The 23,305-nt window shown below is 46.7% G+C and overlaps 4 protein-coding genes across 4 annotated transcripts; 3 read left to right on the forward strand and 1 right to left on the reverse strand.

The window, feature by feature from the left end:
* Positions 1 to 7,685: 7,685 nt before the first annotated feature.
* Positions 7,686 to 12,481, forward strand: orc2 (origin recognition complex, subunit 2; the record flags this gene model as incomplete). The annotated part of the gene is made up of 16 exons (XM_080547034.1): positions 7,686 to 7,755; positions 7,936 to 8,085; positions 8,212 to 8,298; positions 8,584 to 8,673; positions 8,846 to 8,877; positions 9,063 to 9,120; positions 9,405 to 9,610; positions 9,809 to 9,907; positions 10,068 to 10,177; positions 10,370 to 10,502; positions 10,706 to 10,802; positions 11,081 to 11,227; positions 11,366 to 11,537; positions 11,635 to 11,696; positions 11,791 to 11,909; positions 12,296 to 12,481. The coding sequence occupies 16 exons, from the start codon at positions 7,686 to 7,688 to the stop codon at positions 12,377 to 12,379; spliced, it is 1,716 nt and encodes a 571-aa protein (XP_080403160.1). The 3' UTR covers positions 12,380 to 12,481.
* A 686-nt stretch (positions 12,482 to 13,167) lies between these two features.
* Positions 13,168 to 14,713, reverse strand: cfap410 (cilia and flagella associated protein 410; the record flags this gene model as incomplete). The annotated part of the gene is made up of 7 exons (XM_080546359.1): positions 13,168 to 13,359; positions 13,463 to 13,562; positions 13,650 to 13,800; positions 13,952 to 14,181; positions 14,334 to 14,380; positions 14,522 to 14,540; positions 14,637 to 14,713. The coding sequence occupies 7 exons, from the start codon at positions 14,711 to 14,713 to the stop codon at positions 13,195 to 13,197; spliced, it is 789 nt and encodes a 262-aa protein (XP_080402485.1). The 3' UTR covers positions 13,168 to 13,194.
* Positions 14,714 to 15,338: 625 nt separating this feature from the next.
* rpl37a (ribosomal protein L37a) lies at positions 15,339 to 17,722 on the forward strand. The gene is made up of 4 exons (XM_080546414.1): positions 15,339 to 15,395; positions 16,352 to 16,480; positions 16,732 to 16,814; positions 17,547 to 17,722. Exons 1-4 carry the CDS (start codon positions 15,393 to 15,395, stop codon positions 17,608 to 17,610), a joined length of 279 nt encoding a protein of 92 aa, XP_080402540.1. The 5' UTR covers positions 15,339 to 15,392; the 3' UTR covers positions 17,611 to 17,722.
* Positions 17,723 to 19,006: 1,284 nt separating this feature from the next.
* Positions 19,007 to 21,754, forward strand: pecr (peroxisomal trans-2-enoyl-CoA reductase). Its single transcript, XM_080546303.1, has 8 exons — positions 19,007 to 19,131; positions 19,496 to 19,629; positions 19,805 to 19,970; positions 20,072 to 20,153; positions 20,270 to 20,366; positions 20,546 to 20,656; positions 20,879 to 20,990; positions 21,204 to 21,754. Exons 1-8 carry the CDS (start codon positions 19,020 to 19,022, stop codon positions 21,284 to 21,286), a joined length of 897 nt encoding a protein of 298 aa, XP_080402429.1. The 5' UTR covers positions 19,007 to 19,019; the 3' UTR covers positions 21,287 to 21,754.
* Positions 21,755 to 23,305: the final 1,551 nt, after the last annotated feature.

Here is a 23,305-nt window from a genome sequence, read left to right on the forward strand (position 1 = left end):
ATTCATCTGTGAAGAGCTAGATAGATAAACGTTATTCGTTCTTTTCCCAACATTTTTTGGAGACATGAATCCTAGTGCGCCTATTCAACGGATGGCCTCCTTGTATGTAGGAGATCTCCACAGGGATACCACTGAGGAAATGCTGCATGAGAAATTCAGCCTTTCTGGCCCGATCGTCTCTACAAGGGTGTGCAGGGACATGCTAACACAACAATCTCTTGGGTATGCCTATGTCAACTTTCAACAGCTAGCTGACGCAGAGAGTGCCCTGGACACCATGAACTTTGATGTGGTCAACGGAAGACCTATGCGCATCATGTGGTCTCAGCGTGACCCTTCTCGGAGGAACAGTGGGGTCGGCAACATCTTCGTTAAGGATTTAGTGGAGACGTTCGACAGCAAGCACCTCTACGACACGTTCTCGGAGTTTGGGAGCATCATTTCCTGCAAGGTAGCGTCTGACGCGAATGGTAATGCTAAAGGCTATGGCTTTGTGCAGTATAACACCCAGGAGGCTGCTGAGAGAGCGATTAAGAGACTCAACGGCACGTTATTGAACGGCAGAAAGGTGTTCGTCGGACACTTCCAATCGCGCAAAGAACGAGAGGCTGAACTCGGATCCAGGGCCGGAGACGGAGAGTTCACCAACGTGTACGTCAAGAACTTCGGAGAGGATATGGACGACCGACGCCTTCAGGAGAGGTTTGACAGATTTGGACCAGTCCTGAGTGTCCGTGTCATGACCGATGACGCTGGTAAATCCATGGGTTTTGGATTTGTCGACTTCGAAAGGCATGAGGATGCCAAGAGGGCCGTTGATGAGATGAACGGCGAGGAGCTAAATGGGAGGCGGGTCTACGTGGGCCGTGCCCAGAAGAGAGGAGAGCGCCAGACTGTGCTGAAGCGCCAGTTTGAGCAGATAGATCAGGGCCACAGGACCAGATACCAGGTGTGTGTGTACATGAACAAACATATACTGTATCAGAAAGCTCATAGAAAGGTATAACAAAATTGGGAGATCTGTTCGACAATATCTCTTTATTCTCCTTTACACAACTTCAACACTTTTTTCACCTTCAAAAATCTGATCAATTTAAATACTTACAAATCACCCGGTTTATTATTAAGGACACCACTCTAATGACTAATAATTCTATCTCTGTTTTGGAAGAGATGCTATCTCAACAACCCATCAGACGCATCAGCGCATTTTACAAAGCTCTTGCTTCGATATCTCCCCAAAATTCCCTGGCCATCAAACTGGCTTGGGAAAAAGATCTAGGGGTCACTTTTAATGAGGCGGAGTGGAAAGAAGTTTGGACCTACGCCAAAAAGATCTCAGTCTGTAATCGTACTAAGTCCACACAATATAAAATCTTACACCGTATTCATGTAACACCTGCACTCAAAAATAAAATGGACAGCAACTCCTCACCAATCTGCTGCAAATGTAAATCCAATGTTGGTAATATCTTTAATTATTTCTGGTCTTGTCCAAAAATCCAAAGCTACTGGACTAATGTTGTTAATGAACTCTCAATTATTTTCAATGTCTCGGTGGGATTGGACCCTAGGTGTCTCATTCTTGGCACTCCGGATCGCCAGATCTCGAATGCCAAACACCAAAGGTTGTTCAACCTCTTAACATTTTCCGCAAGGAAAAACATTCTGCTATACTGGATAAAGGAAGCTCCCCCCTCCAAAAAATCTTGGCATAATATCATAATGGACTGCATTCCCAATGAATATATCACTTGCATGTTACACTCCAAGACGGACAGTTTCTACCAAACTTGGGACCCCTACTTAAAATATATTGGACCTGCCTTGTCATCTTCCTTACTGCAAGGTTTCCCCTAAGGATTCTTGCTTGGCAAATGTATGCATTATCTGACCCCAGGGTACTGGTTTGGTGGGGTTTTGGGTGGGTCGCTTTGGATGAAGGCCTATGCTAGACGACAATAATGTAATGTAATGTAATGATATCTACGTCCATACCTCAATTCTATTATAAATATATCTGAGCGACATGTTTTGTTTGTTTTTTAATTTATTATTGCTTTTATTTATTTTTCATTTTCTCCAAACCCCTAGTGTATGTACTGTGACTGTTTACTGTATGTGCAGCGGGGGGGGGGGGGGGGGGGGGAGTTGATTGGGCTTCCACGGAGTCTTCACAGTTCCAGTGGTCCTGTCTGGGTTCTGTGGGGGTTTCAATCAGCTCTGGGGTTCTTGCTGTGTATGTTTAATATTGTCCTTGTCGTTGTATTGTTTTGTTTGTGCCCTCTATATAAAATTTAAAACCCAAAATAAAAACAGTAAAAAAAAAAAAAGAAGAAAGCTCATAATCTTGGTAAGCATTGTTGATGTATTTGAGGCATGAAAAACATCTTAGTAAAACACAGTTTCTCTCTACCAGGGTGTCAATCTTTATGTCAAGAACTTGCACGATTGTTTGGACGACAAGCAGCTGCACAAAGAGTTCTCCCACTTCGGAACAATCACCAGCGCAAAGGTGATGACGGAGGGCGGACGCAGCAAGGGATTCGGCTTCGTGTGCTTCTCCTCCCCCGAGGACGCCACCAAGGCCGTGACCGAGATGAACGGCCGCATCGTGGCCACCAAGCCCCTGTACGTGGCCCTGGCCCAGGGCAAGGAGGAGCGCCAGGCTCGCGCAACCAACCAGCACGTGCAGAGTACGGCCAGCGGCTGCGCCGTTCCCAACCCAGGCATCAACCCCTACCAGGTTGCTCCCCCACCTGGGTTCTTCATGGCGGCCATTCCACAGGCCCAGAACTGTGCTGCACCGGACTTCACCAACCAGCTGGCTCAGCCGAGACCCACTCATCTCCTAGACACACCTCCTCAGAACTTCCAGAACACGCCCACCAACGCCATGTGTCCGTCGGCTACCAGGCCTAAGACCTTCAACGCTATGAAGGCCACGCCCTCCCTGGTTCCCCCTATGATGACCTCTCAGCGCGCGGGTCAGTATATTTAGTGAAGTAATCCTGCCCCAAAGAGCACTATCCAAACATTTGCCATAAATATCCCTTTGATTATGATTATCTTCCCTCTCAGCTACCCAGGCCTTGAGAAAGCACCCTGCCAGTGCAGACGCAGCTACAGCACGGATGCACACTGTGCCCCGTAACAAGTACACAGCTGGTGTACACCTCCTGCAGCACATGGCTCCCCAGCCACAGATCCCCATGCAGCAGCCTGCTATCCATGACCAGGAGCTTCGGACTGACTCTCTTATGACTGACATTTTGGCTGCCGTTCCCCATGAGGACCTGAAGCAAATCTATTTGTTTGTTTCAATGAAGCAAATGATAGGCGAGTCTATTTGTTTGTTTCAATGAATCCCCCATTAGGTTAGTATAATTACTGTTACTGATATTTATTCTCCCCCTCCCTCCAGGTGAGCGTCTCTTCTCATCTATCCACAGCATGCACCCCAGCATCGCTCCCAAGGTCACTGACATGCTGCTGGAGATGGACAACTCTGACCTGCTCGGCATGCTGGAGTCTCCACAGTTCCTGCGCTCCAAGGTGGACGAAGCGGTCGCTGCGCTGGAGGCCCACTGGGCTGAGGAGGCTGTCGTTCCCCATGAGGACCTGAAGCAAATGATAGGCGAGTCTATTTGTTTGTTTCAATGAATCCCCCATTAGGTTAGTATAATTACTGTTACTGATATTTATTCTCCCCCTCCCTCCAGGTGAGCGTCTCTTCTCATCTATCCACAGCATGCACCCCAGCATCGCTCCCAAGGTCACTGACATGCTGCTGGAGATGGACAACTCTGACCTGCTCGGCATGCTGGAGTCTCCACAGTTCCTGCGCTCCAAGGTGGACGAAGCGGTCGCTGCGCTGGAGGCCCACTGGGCTGAGGAGGCTGTCGTTCCCCATGAGGACCTGAAGCAAATGATAGGCGAGTCTATTTGTTTGTTTCAATGAATCCCCCATTAGGTTAGTATAATTACTGTTACTGATATTTATTCTCCCCCTCCCTCCAGGTGAGCGTCTCTTCTCATTTATCCAAGATGAGCTATTCAGCATCTACCCAAGGTGCATGCTGAACCCCAGCATCGCTCCCAAGGTCACTGACATGCTGCTGGAGATGGACAACTCTGACCTGCTCCGCATGCTGGAGTCTCCACAGTTCCTGCGCTCCAAGGTGGACAAAGCGGTCGCTGCGCTGGAGGCCCACTGGGCTGAGGAGGCTGTACAGAAATTCAAACTCCCAGTTTGACTTTCAAGCGGCTAACGCGTAAAAAAGGAGACGCAGACTTTGAAACCTACTTCACCGATAACTATGCAAAACGAATAAATGACTTAATCACAAAATGAAATCGATTGACTCAGCTATGTCTAAAAAAAGGGTAAGCCGTACCTCGATGATGAATGTAAAAGCACTGGTTGGACCAGGCTACATAACAGTGGAGATAGTGGTGGACTTCCGTAGGAAAGCAGCCCTGCCCCCTCCCATCACGCTGGGAGGTACACCGGTGGCCTCCGTGGAGTCATGCCGCTTTCTAGGCATGACCATCTCCCGGGACCTTAAGTGGGAGCGGAACACCGAGGCCCTCACGAAGAAGGCCCAGAAGAGGATGTTCTTCCTCCGGCAGCTGAGGAAATTCAGGCTGCCGAGGTCCATGATGGTCCAGTTTTACACGGCCATCATAGAGTCCATCCTCACCCACTCCATCATCACCTGGTTCCCTGCTGCAACGACCAAGGACAAGGCCAAGTTGCAGCGGGTGATACGTTCAGCAGAGAGGGTGATCGGCTGTCCCTTGCCCTCCCTCAACTCCCTGCATGACACCAGGGCTCTGAGGAGGGCAAGGAAGACCATGGCCGACCCCTTCCACCCCGGCCACGGCCTCCTCACCCTGCTTCCCTCTGGAAGAAGGTTGCGGCTGCCTAAGACATTAAAGGCCCGCCACAGGCTCAGTTTCTTCCCCTCAGCCGCCAGGCTGCTAAATGACTCTGGCTTCCCCCTCCCCCCCGCCCCCAGGACTGAACATGCACTGGACCTTGAATAACTCTGCACTGCACTATATACAGCACTATCCATGCACTGTCTGTCCTGTGTTGTCCTGTTTTTGCATTTGTATTTGTACTTGTTTTGTTCATGTGTATATGTGAAAAAAGCATAAATGCACCTTCTGTAAATGCCAAAACAAATTCCTATATGTGTCAACTTCGGCGCTAGGGGGTGGCTACTTGGGCTCAAGCCCCGGATGTTTTCTGAAAAGCCCCGAATGTTTTACTTAAAAAAAAATAAAAAAAAATAAAAATAAAAAAAACTCTCGTGCAGTACCGGAGTCCAACAGAGAGGCAGCAGCTGCGCGACATTAGCCTGCGTACTGCGTAGCCTGCCCTGCCCTGAAGAAGACGTGATCTCAATCAGTGCCTGACTTTGTAAGGAATGGATATCCCAAAGTTTTTTTCAACAAAACAAGCGCCAAGAACTGTTGCAGCAGCAGTATCAGCAGCTGACAACAATGACATCACCAGCAGTGATGACATAGATGATGTTTCAGGTTTGTGAATCTTATTAGAAAGGTGACTGACTCACTGACACTACTTTTCCAGTTTGCTAATGCTAGCAGGCTATCATAACATAATGTTATGTTTATAATGAAAATGAAACATAGCAAGGTACTGTTACGGTACATGGTAAGAAATCAAACAAAGGATAATACTTATACAAATAAAGTGAATAACAGGCTGATAGTCTTTGATATCTGCACTCTGGTTGACTGAGTAACAAGTGAAAAAGAATGATGTAACGTTAATGTTACAGCTAGTAAACATGAAGTAACCACATTAAGTATGCCCTTATGGTAGTATGTATGTATACAGAACATGACTCAAATCTATCCTAAGATGTAACGCTAACTAACTAAGTTTGTTTAATGTCCCAGGTGGGATTTGATTTCACAGTACTATACACAGGCCAACAATACATGTAATATATATCGTCATATAACACAGGACAAGACAATCAATACAATATAAGTGGTGAGCCCAGAGTCTGCCCTGATATACATACTGTAACATAACTAGCCTCAGCCCATCAATTCTGTAATTCTATACAAATATAAATGATGGTGACTGACGTGTGTGTGTGTGTGTGTGTGTGTGTGTGTGTGTGTGTGTGTGTGTGTAAGTGTGTGTGTGTGTAAGTGTGTGTAAGTGTGTGTGTGTGTGTGTGTGTTTACTGTCTATTTTGTAATACAGCCTTTTGTCCGCTTTAAGGTGGTGGTAAGTTGAAGGTTGAAGGCAAAAAAATTCTGAGTATAAATTCACATTATACTCTCCCTCTGGGCTAAGCCCCGGATCTCCTACAATCCTAAATCCGCCTCTGGGTCAAGCATAATGGCAATGAACGTTATCTGAATCTGAATACACGTGAACGCGCAAAACGGAGATTAGGGGTGAAAACGGAGCCAGAGTGGTGAATTGGGATTCACCCAATGAGTAAATAATACTACAATATTGTATTGTAAACCTTTTCTGTCTGGGAGCTGGTCAAAGGAAACTTCTGGTGCCCAATTATTCGTTCCCTGCCCCCAATATTTGAAACGCATTGGAGTGGTGTGAGCAGGGGCATGAATATAACCAAACACACTAATGAATTGATATAATTGGGCATGAGGAGTTGTATATTATTATCTATATTCTCCAGTCCTTTCCATGAAAGAAAGTGAATAATAAACGAGCGCTCACAGTGACAGAGAGGCTCATGGGAAATGATGTTTCACGGAATGCAGCATTTCGATTGGCCATAAGGTGAACTTTCACTCACCACGTGGTTTAAAAACACGCATAGCAATGGCGCGCGAAATCTGTCAGTGATCAACTTTTAGAGTTTATTTAAAGTTTTATCTCATGCCTTTTAGTCGTGCCGTGTCTTTTTTGGAGTTACGTGTCGCTGTCTGTGAAATCAGCAGATAGGCGAGTATTGTGGCGCGATTGTGTCATTAGCGGCGTGATTCATAAGATTTCCGCATGTCTGTCTGCCCATCATCCTGTCTTTCAGAATGCCTGTTGCCTGTCTGCCTGCCTGCCTGCCTGCCTGCCTGTCTGTCTGTCTGCCTGTCTGCCTGCCTGCTTGTCTGTCTGTCTGTCTGCCTGTCTGCCTGCCTGCCTGCCTGCCTGTCTGTCTGTCTGTCTGCCTGTCTGCCTGCCTGTCTGTCTGTCTGCCTGCCTGCCTGTCTATCTGCCCATCTGTCTGCCTGTCTGTCTGCCTGCCTGCCTGCCTGTCTGTCTGTCTGCCTGTCTGCCTGCCTGCCTGCCTGCCTGCCTGCCTGTCTGTCTGCCTGCCTGCCTGCCTGCCTGCCTGGCTGTCTGTCTGTCTGCCTGCCTGTCTGCCTGCCTGCCTGCCTGTCTGTCTGTCTTTCTGCCTGTCTGCCTGTCTGTCTGTCTACCTGCCTGTCTGTCTGCGTCTTTTTCTGTCTGTCTCTATGTTATGTTAGCTGTATGTTGCACGTACAGTTGTGAGGTCCGCTCAGGCTATCCCTATCTGTCTGTGTGTTTACTCTTGCAAGCAAGCAAGCAGTCATGTTGACAGTCTCACAATACATCCTTGTCGCTTTGTATTATGGGTGTTGGAATGTATGATGATGATGATGATGATGATGATGATGATAATAAGTAATGTTGCTGTGTAGGTATGAGTGTACTGGAGGTGAAGTTTGTGGGGGATGGAGATGCCCTCGAACACATAGTGGACAAACCAGAAGGTACAGAGAATCATGACCTCATTATGCTGCTCCTGGTTAATGGAGTTTGTTGTTGTTATGTCATTCGCTTTACCAAGTAATGTATGACCTCACCAACTGTGTCTGTGTGTGTGTGTGTGTGTGTGTGTGTGTGTTTGTGTCTGTGTGTGTGTGTGTGTGTGTGTGTGTGTTTCTCTGTAGGGGTCCGGCACAGTGGTGGCTCTGTGCAGAAGTTGGTGAGTCTCAAAAGTGCGGCAGGACGACGGGGCAGAGAAGAAACGGACGACTGTGAAGATGATGAAGATGAAGTCTTCAGTGAGCAACACTATGTCCAGGCCCTTGGGACAGACAGTATGGGAGGTATGTTGGGTGGGGTTGTGGGTGGGTGGTTCTGGGTGTGGGTGGGTGTTTCTGTGTGTCTATATGGCATGTGTCTGATGGTGTGTGTGTGTGTGTGTGTGTGTGTGTTTTTTGTAGATGGGGAGGAGTGTGTTTCCGGAGTAGCAGGCGCATCAGTGTTCACCTTTCAGACAAACAAACGTTCCCACAAGCTGGCCCAGACTGGTGAGGCGCTGAAGTCTTACCTGTTGTTACGTCTGTCTGTCTGCCTGTCTGTCTGTCTGTCTGTCTGTCTGTCTCTCTCTCTCTCTCTCTCTCTCTCTCTCTCTCTCTCTCTCTCTCTCTCTCTCTCTCTCTCTCTCTCTCTCTCTCTCTCTCTCTCTCTCTCTCTCTCTCTCTCTCTCTCTCTCTCTCTCTCTCTCTCTCTCTATCATAACCGGTATTAATCTCTCCTGAGCATATGAGCTATCTTGTGCTATAATAACTATACGTGTGTGTGTGTGTGTGTAGCGAAAGAGTTGGCACAGACTCCAGCGAAGAGTGTGTCCTTCAGCAGGACCTCAGAGTCTGACCCCTCAGGCCCTGCCGACACAGCCCGCAGTGAGTCCAGCTCTCCCTCTCTCCCTCTCCGTCTCCCTCCCCTTTTCTCCTCACCCGCTTCCCATTCCCAAGTCAGGCCCTCTTACTCTCTCTCCTCCTCCTGTTTTGGTGTTGTGATAACATTGACCTTTCGTTCTTTTGTACTTCTCTCTCTCTCTCTCTCTCTCTCTAGAGCAAGTGAATGAAATCAGGACTCCTCAGAAGGTGAGAGATTAAACAGAACAGACAGTAACAGAGCTAGTAAAGACCATGCAATGACAACTCGATGAAGAACAGACATAGTACTCGTGCGACGACGTCGCAGATTTTCAGTAGGTAGCTCTGCTGGAGAGTCTGGATCGGCGTCCCCTGCTTTTGTGTGACCCGTGCTGCTTCCTGTTTCCTGTCAGGGCAAGAAAGGGCAGTTTGTTTCCACAACGCCCCACAGACTGAGGAAGAGACTGACAGGTAGGCGGCCATGTCAGTCCCTCGGGTTTTACAATGGGTGCGTTCGTAAATAGGCTCTGGAAATCTGCTCTGAGCTGCTCTGGTTTCAACTGAAATCAGTTAATTTCCGCACCCTGGGTGTGCGCTCCGGCACTCTCGAAGCGTATTTACGAACGCACCCATTGACGGCGACTGTATAAACACAAATACACACACACACACACACACAGACACACAAACACACAGCCTCCTTCCTAATGAACAGCCAACCAGATCAATTCTGATCCGCTGGCTGTTCTTCTCAGGGCCCAACCTCCGGTCCGACAGTGACAGCGAGCTCTCTCCCTCCGACTCTGGAGAGGAGGAGGAGGAGGAGGAGGACGAGAGGGGGAAGAGAGAGGACAAGGAGAATTTGAAACAGGCCAGAACCCCCAGTAAGCCCCCGCCACCCTCTGCCCTTTATAAGACCCCTGCCAAGAAGAGCAAGACTGCCCCAGAGCCCCCCAGCCAGGTGTGTCTAGAGTGTGTGTGTACTGTGTGTGTGTGTGTACTGTGTGTGTGTGTACTGTGTGTGTGTGTGTGTGTGTGTGTACTGTGTGTTTGTGTGTGTACTGTGTGTTTGTACTGTGTGTGTGTGTGTGTGTGTGTGTGTGTGTGTGCGTGCGCGTGTCTGTGTGCATACAGTGTTCACTAACTGTTCTCTCTGTAGCCCAGTCTAGTTGAGGAGTATTTTGAGGCTCATGGCAGTTCGAAGGTCCTGACATCAGACCGCACACTCCAGCGCCTACACACACCCAAACTAGACCGGGTCAGTATACACACACACACACACACACTCTACACAGATTTCAATCTCCTTTGCCGTCTCCAAACTGATTCGTTTCACGACATTTGGTAAAAGAGAGAAGTTCTATTTTTAAAAATAAATGTGTGTGTGTGTGTGTGTGTGTGTGTGTGTGTGTGAGTAGGACACGTTGTTCCGTGTGTTAGAAGGGACGCCCTCCTGTTATTCATCTGAGATCCAGCAGCTCCACGAAAAACACCAGAAACACTTCAGCAAGTGGATGCTGCAATTACAGTAAGTGTGTGTGTGTGTGTCTGTGTGTCTGTGTCTGTGTGTGTGTGTTTGTCTGTGTGTGTGTCTGTGTCTGTATGTGTGCATGGAGTTTGGCACAGAGCGTGTTTTTGTCTGGTCAGTGGAAAAATGTACCGAATGTCCCTGACGTACGTGTGTGTGTGTGTGTGTGTGTGTGTGTGTGTGTGTGTGTAGGCTGGGCTTCAGTGTGTTGGTGTATGGTCTGGGTAGTAAAAAGGCTCTATTGGAGGAGTTTCGTGTATCTCAGCTCTCTCAGGAGATTCACCTGGTGGTCAACGGATTCTTCCCCTCCATCACTCTCAAGTCGGTCAGTACACACACAAACACACACACACACACACACACACACACTTCTGGGATTTAATGTGCCATTGTTACTAATTCTATTGCAAAAAACGAACTAAATTCTCACCTAACTTACTGCCCAACTGCATAAGTTGGTTATTAACCTGACCTGTGTGTGTGTGTGTGTGTGTGTGTCTGGTCTGTTCTGCCTGTATTCTCCCGCAGATTCTGAACGCTCTGACTGGTGAGGTTCTAGAGCACCAGGGAACCTTTCGGAACCCTGCAGATCAACTACAGTTCATCACCACAACCCTAAGAGACGGTGTGTGTGTGTGTGTGTTTTGTAGATGTGGAGGAGTGTGAGTGTGAGTGTGTGACTGTGAGTGTGTGTGTGTGAGTGTGTGTGTGTGTGTGTGTGTGAGTGTGTAAATGGACTGCACTGTGTAAATGGACTCTACCTCCTGCGCCACAGCCGCCCCCAGTGTGTGAGTGTGTGAGTGTGTGAGTGTGTGAGTGCGTGAGTATGTGCGTGCATGTTTTAGATGGTGGTCTGGTGTATCATGTCTGTGTGCGTCTTGAAGTATGTGTGTTTGTCATCAGACCCTGACCTTCATGTGTACCTGCTCATCCATAACATTGACGGGTCGATGCTCCGTGGGGAGAAGACCCAGAATGCATTGGGGCAGCTGGCATCCATTCCCAACATGCACCTGGTGGCCTCCATAGACCACATTAACGCCCCGCTGGGTACGTACTTGAGTGTATTGTAGCAACATGTTACGAAGGACCGTAATGGTGAGAGAATACAGGGCATGTGTATTATAGCTACATTACCAAGGCGTTGAGGCCAATATACTGTCTATGATGTGTCTGTGTGTGTTTCAGTATGGGACCAGTGCAAACAGAGTCGGTTCAACTGGTTGTGGTGGGAGTGTGTGTGTTACCAGCGCTACGTCGAGGAGACGTCGTACGAGAACTCTCTCCTGGTCCAGCAGACTGGTGCTCTCGCGCTCTCCTCCCTCACACACGTTCTACGCAGCCTTACGGCAAATGCCAGGTAACACATACACACACACACACACACACACTGGCGGTGTACATGTCTTTATGAATACTACTGTTACTGTGTGGTCTTATTGTCTGTGCGTCTGCAGGGGGATCTTCAGGTTGCTGGTGGAGTTCCAGCTGGAGAATAAAGACAACACTTCATACACAGGTACGCGGACAATCACATCACAAATGTAAATGTAAACAATCAGAACCCCCCTCATAGGAATGTCATATACATGTACATGTGTGTGTTTTCGCAGGTTTGTCGTTCCAGGACTTCTATCAGCGTTGTCGTGAGGCGTTCCTGGTTAACTCTGACCTCACCCTGAGGACCCAGCTCACTGAGTTCAAAGACCACAAACTGATTCGAACACGCAAGGTGACACACCAACACCAGCACAGCACAGCATCTACACTCCCTTAGCTCTCGTCTCATCTACACCCCCTTAGCTCTCATTTAACACTGCAGTTCAGCTAGAGCGCTCTGTTCCCAGTCTATGCTCACACATAGGGCTTTCACACCGGCAGTTCCGAACGCCGGTTCGCGTTCGCGGTCGGAAACCTCCGAACGTTGGCGCTGTCTGGCGAACGAGCCCGCGTTCATACCAGTGTATCGTTCGCCAGACAGCGCCAACGTTCGGAGGTTTCCGAACGCGAACGCGAACCGGCGTTCGGAACTGCCGGTGTGTAAGCCCTATCAGTGACACAGAGATGAGGTCCCAAAGTGTATGACACCGACTGACTCCACTTCCCATGATCCACCAGGGTGCCGACGGAGTGGAGTATCTGCTGGTTCCTGTGGAAACGAGCACGCTGACTGACTTCCTGGAGAAGGAAGAACTGGAGTGAGGAGAGGCATCACAGCTTGAGAGGCTATCTTTGTTTCCCCATGTTTCAATTGGGCTCTGTCCCAATAGTCTACTACTCCACTCTAACCAGTGTGTCATGAAATGCCCCTTTGTAGCGCTGTGTACAGTACACAGTACATCACTTTCTGAACACATTCCGTTTGTTGTTGTTCTGTGTGTGCATGTATAATGTTCATTGTCAGTAAAAAAATAAATACATATTTTTTGCATTTCTGTTTCTCGTTTTATTCATAGAATGTGTCAGTATACAGTTTGCCAACCACAAACTCTGTTATTCTTTATTTACATGTAGCAAAATTACAATACATTCTTGTCTCAGAAAAGGCAGAAGACATGCTGGTATAGAAAAGCAATACAAAGCAGCTCCTCTGCGACCCTCTCCTTCGCCCCGTCATAAGGGTCCGTGGATCACAGAGGGACAGAGAGAGCTGTCGCTGGGGTCGGAACAACACTGACGTGTGTGTGTATGTAGGTGCAAGTGAGAAAGGAACCCAGCCTCTAACCTACCCCCATACCCTACCTACTACATCCTCTTGGTAGATGTGTGACATTATTAACCTGGATGAGTCAGGTCTCTACCATGCTTCAGACACCCTGTACGCACTTAATTCACATCCTGGATGGGAACAATACAGTGGGGTAGGACCTTGAGGACCGGGCCAGAGAAAGTGTGTGTTTGTGAGACAGTAGTGTTCAGTGATGCTATGTGTGTGTGTGTGTGTGTGTGTGTGTGTGTGTGTCTGTCTGTCTGTGTGTCTGTCTGTCTGTGTGTGTGTGTGTGTGTGTGTGTGTGTGTCAGTGTTCAATGTCAGTGGTTTTATCTCTCTGCAGTGTAAGTGTTTGTGTCTCACTGGTGAGTGTGTATGTTCTGAGTCGGTTCTCCGTTGCCATGTGAACGATGTGTAGCTCGTCCTCCTCCAGGTCCTTCAGCAGCATCAACATCGCCTCCAGAGTGTGTGTCTGACAACACAAACGACACACAAATTATTTGTTACTACATAAACACACTGTCTGAAACCTCAGATAAGAGTAAGCAGCTGGTGTGTGTGTGTGTGTGTGTTACCTTCTTGGCTACAGGTCTGCTCTCCCGCGTCGATGGGGAGGAGAGGGAGGGGAACTTGTCTCTGGCAAGAGGCTTCATCCCCAACTGCTCCCGAATCTTACTACAAGACGAGACAACATTTGAGGTGTGTGTGAGTGTGTGTGTGTGTATGTGTGTGTGTGTGGACGAGTAAGAGAATAGGCCTTACTTTGTTTCCTCCATGTTGTAGTTGAGAGGGTCGTTCTCTGTCTCCACGTCTGTATGGCCATTATTGGAGAGCTGGTTCTGGGCGCCAGCAGGGGGCGAGGTTATCTCATCCCCCTCCACCAAAGCGAGATTAAGCTCCTCCTCTGTCACCACTACACACACACACATAGACACACACACACACACACACCATTAGACACACGCACCATTGCCCAACACAAACCCTTACCCCTAATACAAACACTTTGGTTCGACATGGTACCCCCAGTGTTACCCCGACCCGAGAGACAAACACAGACCCACCCTGGTTGTCCAGTTTGTGTAGGCGGGGAAGGCAGCGTAGCACCGTGAGCCGGTACTGGGTGGGGTTAGACCCACAGAAGGGGTTCTCAGCTAACCAGAGCACTCGTAGGCGGGTGAGGGGGCGGAGATGACAAAGCTCAGAGAGAGACGGGATGAGGTTCCGTCTCAGGTAGAGCTCACACAGAGACAGGCAGCCCGCGAGAGGGGAGAGAGACGAGATACTGTTCACACTGGGAGGAGAGGGATACAGAGGGAGAAGGGGACCTTTAGATGAGGGTTCATCCAAAACTCTCAGTTGTGTGTGTGTGTGTGTGTGTGTGTGTGTGTGTGTGTGTGTGAGTGTGTGTGTGTGTGTGTGTATGTGTAAAAGAGAGGGCATAACCTCAGAGTCAAGACCTCGATGTGAGGTATCTGGGAGAAGATGGAGATCTACAAAACAGGAAGAGACAGAGGAGGGGGGAGAGAGAAAGGGATGATAATGTACAAGACAGAATTATTGAGCATTCAATTCCATAGTTGTTTAGGTAGAATATAAACTCACACTGACATGACATAAATACGTCTACTCACGTCAGTCAGGTTGCATCCCCTGCAAAAAGAAACAATCATGTAAGAAATCACATGCTAAATAAACACATTAACTATTTATGCCTCCTGCAACCCAGTGCGCATGCATCCCACCTACCAGCAGTTCAGTTTCTTGACACTTTCCACATCTGAGGCCTTAGCCCTAGCGAGCACGAGCTTCCGTGTGAGTTTCATGATACTGTCCTGGTATGATTTGTAAAATCTCAGTTCAAGTATTGCAAAAACAGTTCGGCTCGACTGATATCAGCTTGATATGACAGCTAACATCAGCAGCAGCAGCCAGTGAGCCAATGTGAGCTCATCATCATTCAACGCTGCCTGGTGAGCTCGCGAGCTATCAATGTTTATGCGCGGGTGCGCGTGCGCGAGGCTCGCTCACGATGGCGTCCCTAGTTACGCCACGGTTGCCATCCGGTTAACCCTTTAAATGTTTTGTTTTGTTTGTTTTGTTTTGTTTTTCCCAGATTGTGGTGTGGGTATTAATGTGTGTCTGTCTTTCTTGTTGGATGTTGTATTGTCCTAATCTCAAGAAAAATAATAAAAAATATTTGAGGAAAAAAAACAACGTTAAATGCCGATCAGTCGAACCCAAGCAAATATATAAATATATGTATTGCTACGAGCCGTGTCGAGCGAGTTTACGACATCATCGCTGTATCCACCTGCAGTTGTGTGTCTAACATCGATGACAAATCGATATAATAGCAGAGAGGTTCAATCAACACATTTCCCCGCTAACCTGGAGCAATACAACACCACCAACATCCCACAATGCAACACCTCGTTCGACAACGGGTAAAGTGCGCCTGCGCGCTGTGACCTCCCTCTTTGGACCTACGTCTCCTCTGCTAAAATGGTGAGCCGCGATGCTCCGCACCGAATCCACACGAATCTAACATAATCTGAGCGAATAATCACATACGAAGTCACTCAGAGGCTTTACTAAACACTGTTCCGTTAGATGTGTAGAATATTGGTTGGATGTTTTGTGGATTATATAGCCAAATTGGGATGTTTTCATTCTCACGTCTGGTTATAGTGACAGCAATGGCCGCCCCCCCCCATGTACCACAGGGCTACCGGCTGAGCAGCTAGTACTGTTATAGTGTAGTGTGCGTGGAAGAAAGTCACATAGTTATAGTTATGCCCGTAGCCATAATCATTTTGTGTGTGGGGGGGTATACATATCATTATAGTACTACTCAAGTTTGCTAGTCTGTCAACTCTTGTTTGTTAGCAGAGATGCTTGTCAGCTAATGGTTATGCAGTGGGCAGAGAATGCTAACTGACTAGCCAGTTCACTCAAGTGGACATGAGTCAGAACTGTGATTTTATTTTGTCACTATTTAGTTTTGCATTGATATTCAACCGACATTTTTGAGTGAGTTGTACCTGGAGGTGTTGCACATTTTAATATTGACAGCGAATGTGCACATCGGGTACATAAAAATGCAAATGCAAATCATTAGAATTGCATTTGAATTTGAATATTGTCTGAAAGAATGTATGCAAAAGTGGAACATGCAATTGCAATCTCATATTGCATTGGCATTTGAATTATGTCAGCTATATGCTTCCATACTGCTAGAGCTAGCAACCCTACTACAGGCAGTACACACTGGGTTGTTTGGGTTGTCAGTCAGAATGATGATGCCCCGCACATTAAGTTAGTGACACTACTACTACTACTACACTGACATGCCTCTTCATGTGGACTGTGGAGACTGATGGGGATGGGGAAGGTTATTGCTCTTTCAATGAATGTGGCGTTTGTATTAAGTTTGGTGTGTGTTCTTGTCTTCTCTCCCTTAGGCCAAGCGCACCAAGAAGGTGGGGATCGTTGGAAAGTATGGCACGCGTTATGGTGCGTCGCTCAGGAAGATGGTGAAGAAAATTGAGATCAGCCAGCACGCGAAATACACCTGCTCCTTCTGTGGCAAGGTAAGGCAATGCATGCACCCCAGACTGCACTTAAACCACGTCCCACTTCTACTGAGGTTCTCACTTAAAAATGGTAGAAAGCAGTGGATGCCAACATTTGATTGTTTACGATTTACCCTGCAAATACTGCACCCGAAAGGTTGTTTCTATTTGCAACCCGAAAGTTTTGTAAATGCCCTCCCATGTTAGATATTGTTCAGCCAGTATGCCGAGTGTATGCCCGTGACTAACATGTACATGCGTGTTCACAGACTAAGATGAAGAGGAGGGCCGTGGGCATCTGGCACTGTGGGTCCTGCATGAAGACTGTGGCTGGAGGAGCCTGGACATACAAGTAAGTGTTTTGTTATTGTGCTTGCACTTTGATTTCTTATCTCACTCCCCGGGGTGTATTCCATCAACGTCGCTAAAGGAAAATCCAGGCTTATTTTGTATAAATCGTGCATGGCTTATCAAAATAAGCCCAGATTTTTAAAAGTTTCGCAAGAATAAAAGAAGCCTAGATTTTTCTTTTGCGACGTTGATGGAATACCCCCCTGGTTGATTCCACCACTATCTTGAGATCAGGTGGTTGCTAGGTAATAGTGGGAGGGTGAAACTCCTTTGACCCCTCCACTTGCTGTATGGAGCTGGTAGCATGGTTTCATCTCATCAATCCCAACAGTGTTTCCCATTAATTACCTAGACTGGCGGCCCGGCATCATCTCATAACGAACCGAAAATATTTTTACACGAGCGTCACAATCTCTCGATTTGTGTGTACACTGTATATAACTTAGCAGGTGTTGGAGTCGGAACAATTATCAATCACCTTAAGTGGCCTACCCTTCATCACTTATCTGATCACATCAGTTTAACCAAGCCTTTGTTCAGTATTTCTGTAAGCAGTGCAATTTGGAACTGAGTTACCCACTCTGGGAGGACCAACATCACTGTCTTTATGCTGCAGGGCTGTTTTATTCACCTGATTTGGTTTGTAGGAATTTGTTCCTGTAATGTTGTGTGTGTGCATGTGACCCCCGTAGGGTTTGGTATATGTTCTAAGTTGTTGCTTGTTCTGTTTCAGCACAACGTCCGCCGTCACAGTGAAGTCTGCCATCAGGAGACTGAAGGAGCTGAAAGACCAGTAGACCCGTACATGCAGAGACGCATGTTTTACTGGGACTGTGTTTTGTACAGTTTCTCCGTGCTTGACGCTGCATCACTCAAACATCCCCCCGTAATAAAGCAGTCTAGAGCGGATCTAGTGCGTCTGTGTGTTACTGATTCTACAATCCAGTACTCTACTGTGGAAGAATGGATGTTACCTGCACATGAGGTTGTCCACCTCATGTTTGTATTTGTTACAGGTCTGGTATTTAATGCTGCTTGCGTGCTCTGTCCCAAAAGACTGACATTAGATAAGAAAAACATTTGATTAAACTGTCATTGCAGAGTACAAGCACTAGACTTACCAGACAAAATGCAGTTTAGCATCTAACCAGAAGTGCAAATGGTGTTATAAAACAATACTTAGGTATGGTAATTAGAGGTATATACCAACATGCATAGCAGTAAGCTATGAACAGTATGCTGTATACAGATGTAAAATTAGAGGCTATATATTTTTTTTAAATAGTATGTGCAAAAGTAGTATGTACAAACAGCAGTAGTGCAAAGGGTAATTCAATGTTCAGTAACATGGGGTGTATACTAACAGCTGTAAGCTAAATTGCTTGTCCACAGTTACGGAATACTGGGAGTCAGTGTACCCCATGGTGGGGTTGGGGGTTAAACGGTGTGGGGCTCTGTGAAAGAAGATGCTCTGGAGCCTGCTAGTAAGGGACCTGAGGATCCTGTACCTTTTGAGTCTCTTGGATGGTCACCATCTGTTGCAGGGCCTTCCGGTTGGACAGTGCAGTTGCCATACCATACTGATGCAGTTGGTTAGGATGCTCAGATTTGGATGGTTACTGCCTGCATCGTGACCTCCATGCCCTCCGCATCTGTACCACCACTGTATGTGTAGTACACCTTTGATCACCTAGGTAATAAAACATGAGATGGACCTGGGTTATTGCTCACATCATGGCACTACTGCTTCAAGCCAAAAAGTGATGATTTGTGTAGATGATGAAATGTTTAGTACATCTGATCTCTGTTGGTCCTTGTTGGAATGTGGATCTTCTTGACTGAGATTTGAGAATTTGACAGTCGTTTACACTACACGTGTTTATGACAGGTATTTTTCAGCCTTTGTCCATTTATTGTTTGGAGCGCTTGTCCCTTCACAAGGTACATCTATCTTGTTCAGGATCAACCAGAAACACTAGAATTGGCTGCAAATTTGAGCTGATGTTGTAATAATAGCAAGACTCGGGGGAGCCTTGTTGAAGCAAGGGCCGTCCTGTTTGAAGGTCCTAAAAAAATGTATCCTTCCTGATCAAACCAGTGATCAGATTCATAAGAAATTAGTTTCCAGATGCATCCACAGGGGGGCGCCATATACCACCATAGAGGTGCGCTGACAGCAACCGTGCATCTTGAGGGTATAACAATCATGGCCGCCTCCAGTGTTTTTAGATCTGGCTTGTTCAATCACAAAGTGGCCATCGTCACTGGCGGAGCGACTGGTATTGGTAAAGCCATCTCCGCCGAGCTGCTGGAGCTGGGTAAGTAGCATCTCTGTGTACAGACAAATAAGTTCAGAATTCAGACAGTGCAGGGCAACTGAACTCGAAGCGACAGGAGTGCTGAACTTTACCCCAGAAACTCCTTCACCTCTCTTATTCAATGCTGCATTACACACAGACGATCTACTACCAACGTACACAGAGTGTATAACTCTATATAAAATAGTGTGTTTCTGGAATATAATATATATACTTTTTTTGTATATCAACGCTAAGGTGAAGGTCGAATGTGTTTCAAAGTGTGTGTGTGTGTGTGTGTGTGTGTGTGTGTGTGTGTGTGTGTGTGTGTGCGTGTGTGCGTGTGTGTGTGTGTGTGTGTGTGTGCGTGTGTGTTGGTGTTCAGGCTGCAATGTGGTCATCTCCAGCAGAAAGGTTGAGCGACTGACCGCTGCAACTGAGGAGTTGAAACTGAAAATCCCACCGTCCAGCCCCGCCACTGTCACCCCGGTGCCCTGCAACATCCGTAATGAGGAAGAGGTACGACACACATGCCTTAACACATCCACAACAGTTGGTGGTGGATTACTACCAGGATCTCCATATTTTAATAAACTAAACTTTATCTCACTCTAGTTTATACGTTTTATTATGTTTGTTGACTGTTGGTTGGTTGTCAAGTTGATGTTCATTCAGTAGAACCCTTCTTCTGCAGGTGAAGGCTCTGATGTCCTCTGTGCTGAAGCAGTATGGTCGTATAGACTTTCTGGTTAATAACGGGGGAGGTCAGTTCAGCAGCCCAGCAGAACACATCTCTGGCAAAGGATGGTCGGCTGTCGTCGACACCAACCTGACTGGAACGTTCCACTGCTGCAAGGAGGGTAGGACATTGAGAGAGAGAGTTTATTCGGAGACTGTTTGGGTTTACAGGAAGTACATTTTTTTAAGGTCGGTTTTGTATGAAATGAGAATACTTTTGCAGTGCACGCTGCGTGGATGAAAGAACACGGAGGCGTAATTGTCAACATCATCGCTGACATGTGGAAGGGCTTCCCAGGCATGGCGTATGTAACACACACACACACACACACACATAGTCCTTTGTAGAATTTGATAGAATAGATAGATAGGTGTGAGAACCTCGTAAAAACTCTCTCTCTCTCTCTCACTCTTCTCTCAGTCATACAGGTGCGGCGAGGGCGGCGGTAGACAACCTCACAAAGACTCTGGCCATCGAGTGGGCCTCCTCAGGAGTCAGAGTCAACTCTGTGGCACCGGTACGTACAGATGGGTGGGTGGGTAGAAGTGGCTGAGAACCAGCAGCAGATCATAAAGAAGTTCCAGGACTACTGGTTGGTTAGACGAAGGAGTCAGTAACAACACATATCCTAACAATATGGAGGTGTGTAACAATATGATATTTACCTGAGGTGTATGTGTGTGTTTGTTTATACAGGGCATCATCTTCTCCAAGACAGCTATGGAGAACTATAAGGACTTTGGGCCCACACTGTTTAAGAAGGCTGTTCCCTTCAGCCCTGCTAAAAGACTGGGACTTCCAGAGGAGGTATACATTATACACATGCTCTTATTGCCATACTCATATCGCTCTATCCTATGGGTGGTGGTCACTTTTGCTTTTGGAGAGGTTGTGCATGCATTATTTCAATCCAGATCTAACAGACCTGATTCAACTAGCTAGTCAACTGATCACTAATACCTTGGGTAGTGGTAGTGTACTGTGTTAGTGCTGGGCTGGAACTAAAGCTGGAGTTGTGTGTGTGTTCAGATCTCCCCAGCGGTGTGTTTCCTGCTGTCCCCTGCTGCCTCCTACATCTCTGGAGCCACCCTGAGGGTCGATGCAGGATCGAGTCTCTACCACTCTATGTGGGAGATACCAGGTACGCACATTGTTCCTTTGTATATGAGGCTAATTCAAATTGAACAAATTGATATATGGGAGATTAAAGTGAGAGTCTGCTTCGCATGATTCTGTCTGCGGCAGACCCAGACTTATACATTGTGTGTGTGTGTGTGTGTGTGTGTGTGTGTGTGTGTGTGTGTGTGTGTGTGGTGTGTGTGGTGTGTGTGTGTGTGTGTGTGTGTGTGTGTAGATCACAGTGCATGGCCTGAAGCTCCTGAGGGTGAGAACCTGGACTCTCTTAAAGAACTGCTCAACCCCAAAGCCAAACTTTAAACAACCGTCGTTATGGAGGCGATACTGCTGCCACATCCAACAGCCCAGCACCGTGGAGACCAGCACCGTGGAGACCAGCCTATTGCAATCGGGTGGAGCCATGGAGACCAGGCTAAGGAGGGTGAAGGGGAATGTGTGACTGATTATTCATACATACAATAACCATAATCTCCTTTGGTCATAGAATTGGATTACAGGTAATGAAAAATAAATGTATATCATGTACATAATTGTAGATAATTCCAATGTTATGGACATGATGTGAGTTTGTGACATGATGCCTCTGATTACTAATATATTTGAATAGGTAATGTGTCAATTCTGTTTATTACATGCCAGTTAATATTACAACCTACTGTAGGATAACATCAGTCTTGAAGACAATGACTCAGATGGTTGATGTTATAAAGAAATGCCATGTTGCCTTAAAATCTGATTTTCTTAATAAATCTAAATCTAAAACTACTCTCTAAGGGATATTTGGCTGTGCTTCCTTTTTTCTGTCCAAATACAGCTCTGTAAAAAATTAAGAGGCCACTCCAAACATTTTTTAAATAAGCTTCTCTACAAGTATGGCAGTCATTCCATTCCAGTGTCTGTTGTATTCCAACACGGGCACACCGCATTCTACTAGATGGGGTACTGATTAGGTGATCACCTGAACTGAATCTTATTTAACATGGAGAAATATAATAACCACTGCTGTGGTCATCACGATCCTCCTTGCAGTAGGATCAGCTGGATGGTAAAAACAGTGCTAGTAGTACCTCGAAAGTAATTGGAATGGAAAAAAATAACTTGACCGTGCCAAAAGAAAAAAAAGAAAAGTTTTGAGTGAGGAAACGAAGGGTTCAATTCTTGCTTTATTGGCAGAGGGATACAGTGAGCGTCAAGTTGCTTCCATCCTTAAGAGCAAAGTCAAGGAGCAGATATTGGGTATAACAAAGCTACAGAACGGCAGAAGCCGAAAACTACTCTCCACTGACCAGGATGACCGCCAACTCATTCTAATGTCACTTAACAACCGTAGTATGTCAGCAACAGCAAGTGACCTACAAAAAGAATGGCAAATGGCAGCTGGGGAGAAGTGTATGGCGAGGACGGTTTGAAACAGGCTCCTCGGGGCAGGGCTAAAGTTGTGCAAAATTATTTTTAAAAAGCCCTTCATCAATGACAATCGTAGAAGAGCCAGGCTGAGGTTTGCAAAAGACCATAAGGATTGGGCCGCAGAGGACTGGAGTACGGTCATCTTCTCTGATGAGTCAAATTTTCAGCTTTGCCCAACACCTGGTCATCTAATGGTTAGACGGAGACCTGGAGAGGCCTACAAGCCACAGTGTCTCACACCCAGGATCAGTGATGATCTGGGGGTGCTTTAGCAAGGCTGGAATCAGCCAGATTTTGTATTTTGGAAGGACACAAGAATCAAGCCATGTACAAGGTTGTCCTGGAAGAAAACTTGCTTCCATCTGCTCTGACAATGTTTCCCAACTCTGAGGATTTGTTTTTCTAGCAGGATAATGCTCCATGCCACACAGACAGGTCAATCAAGGTGTGGATGTAGATTAAGACCAGATCAAGACCCTGTCTTGGCCAGCCTAATCTCCAGACCTGAACCCCATTGAAAACCTCTGGAATGTGAAAAAAGCAGAGCTGCTTTAATTTGTGCGCCAGGAGTGGCATAAAGTCACCCAACAGCAATGTGAAAGACTGGTGGAGAGCATGCCAAGACGGATGAAAGCTGTGATTGAAAATCAGGGTTCAAGTATCAAGTATCAACTCTATCAAGTATCAAGTATTGATTTCTGAACTCTTCCTAAGTTAAAACATTAGTATTGTGTTGTTGAAAAATTAATATGAACTTGTTTTCTTTCTTTGCATTATTCGAGGTCTGAAAACACTGCATCTTTTTAGTTTATTTCGACCAGTTGTCATTTTCTGCAAATAAATAAATGCTCTAAATGACAATATTTTTATTTGGAATTTGGGAGAAATGTTGTCTGTAGTTTATAGAATATT

The sequence above is a fragment of the Nansenia antarctica genome (assembly GCF_963989245.1).
Source record: "Nansenia antarctica genome assembly, chromosome: 16".
Lineage (NCBI taxonomy): Eukaryota > Metazoa > Chordata > Actinopteri > Argentiniformes > Microstomatidae > Nansenia > Nansenia antarctica.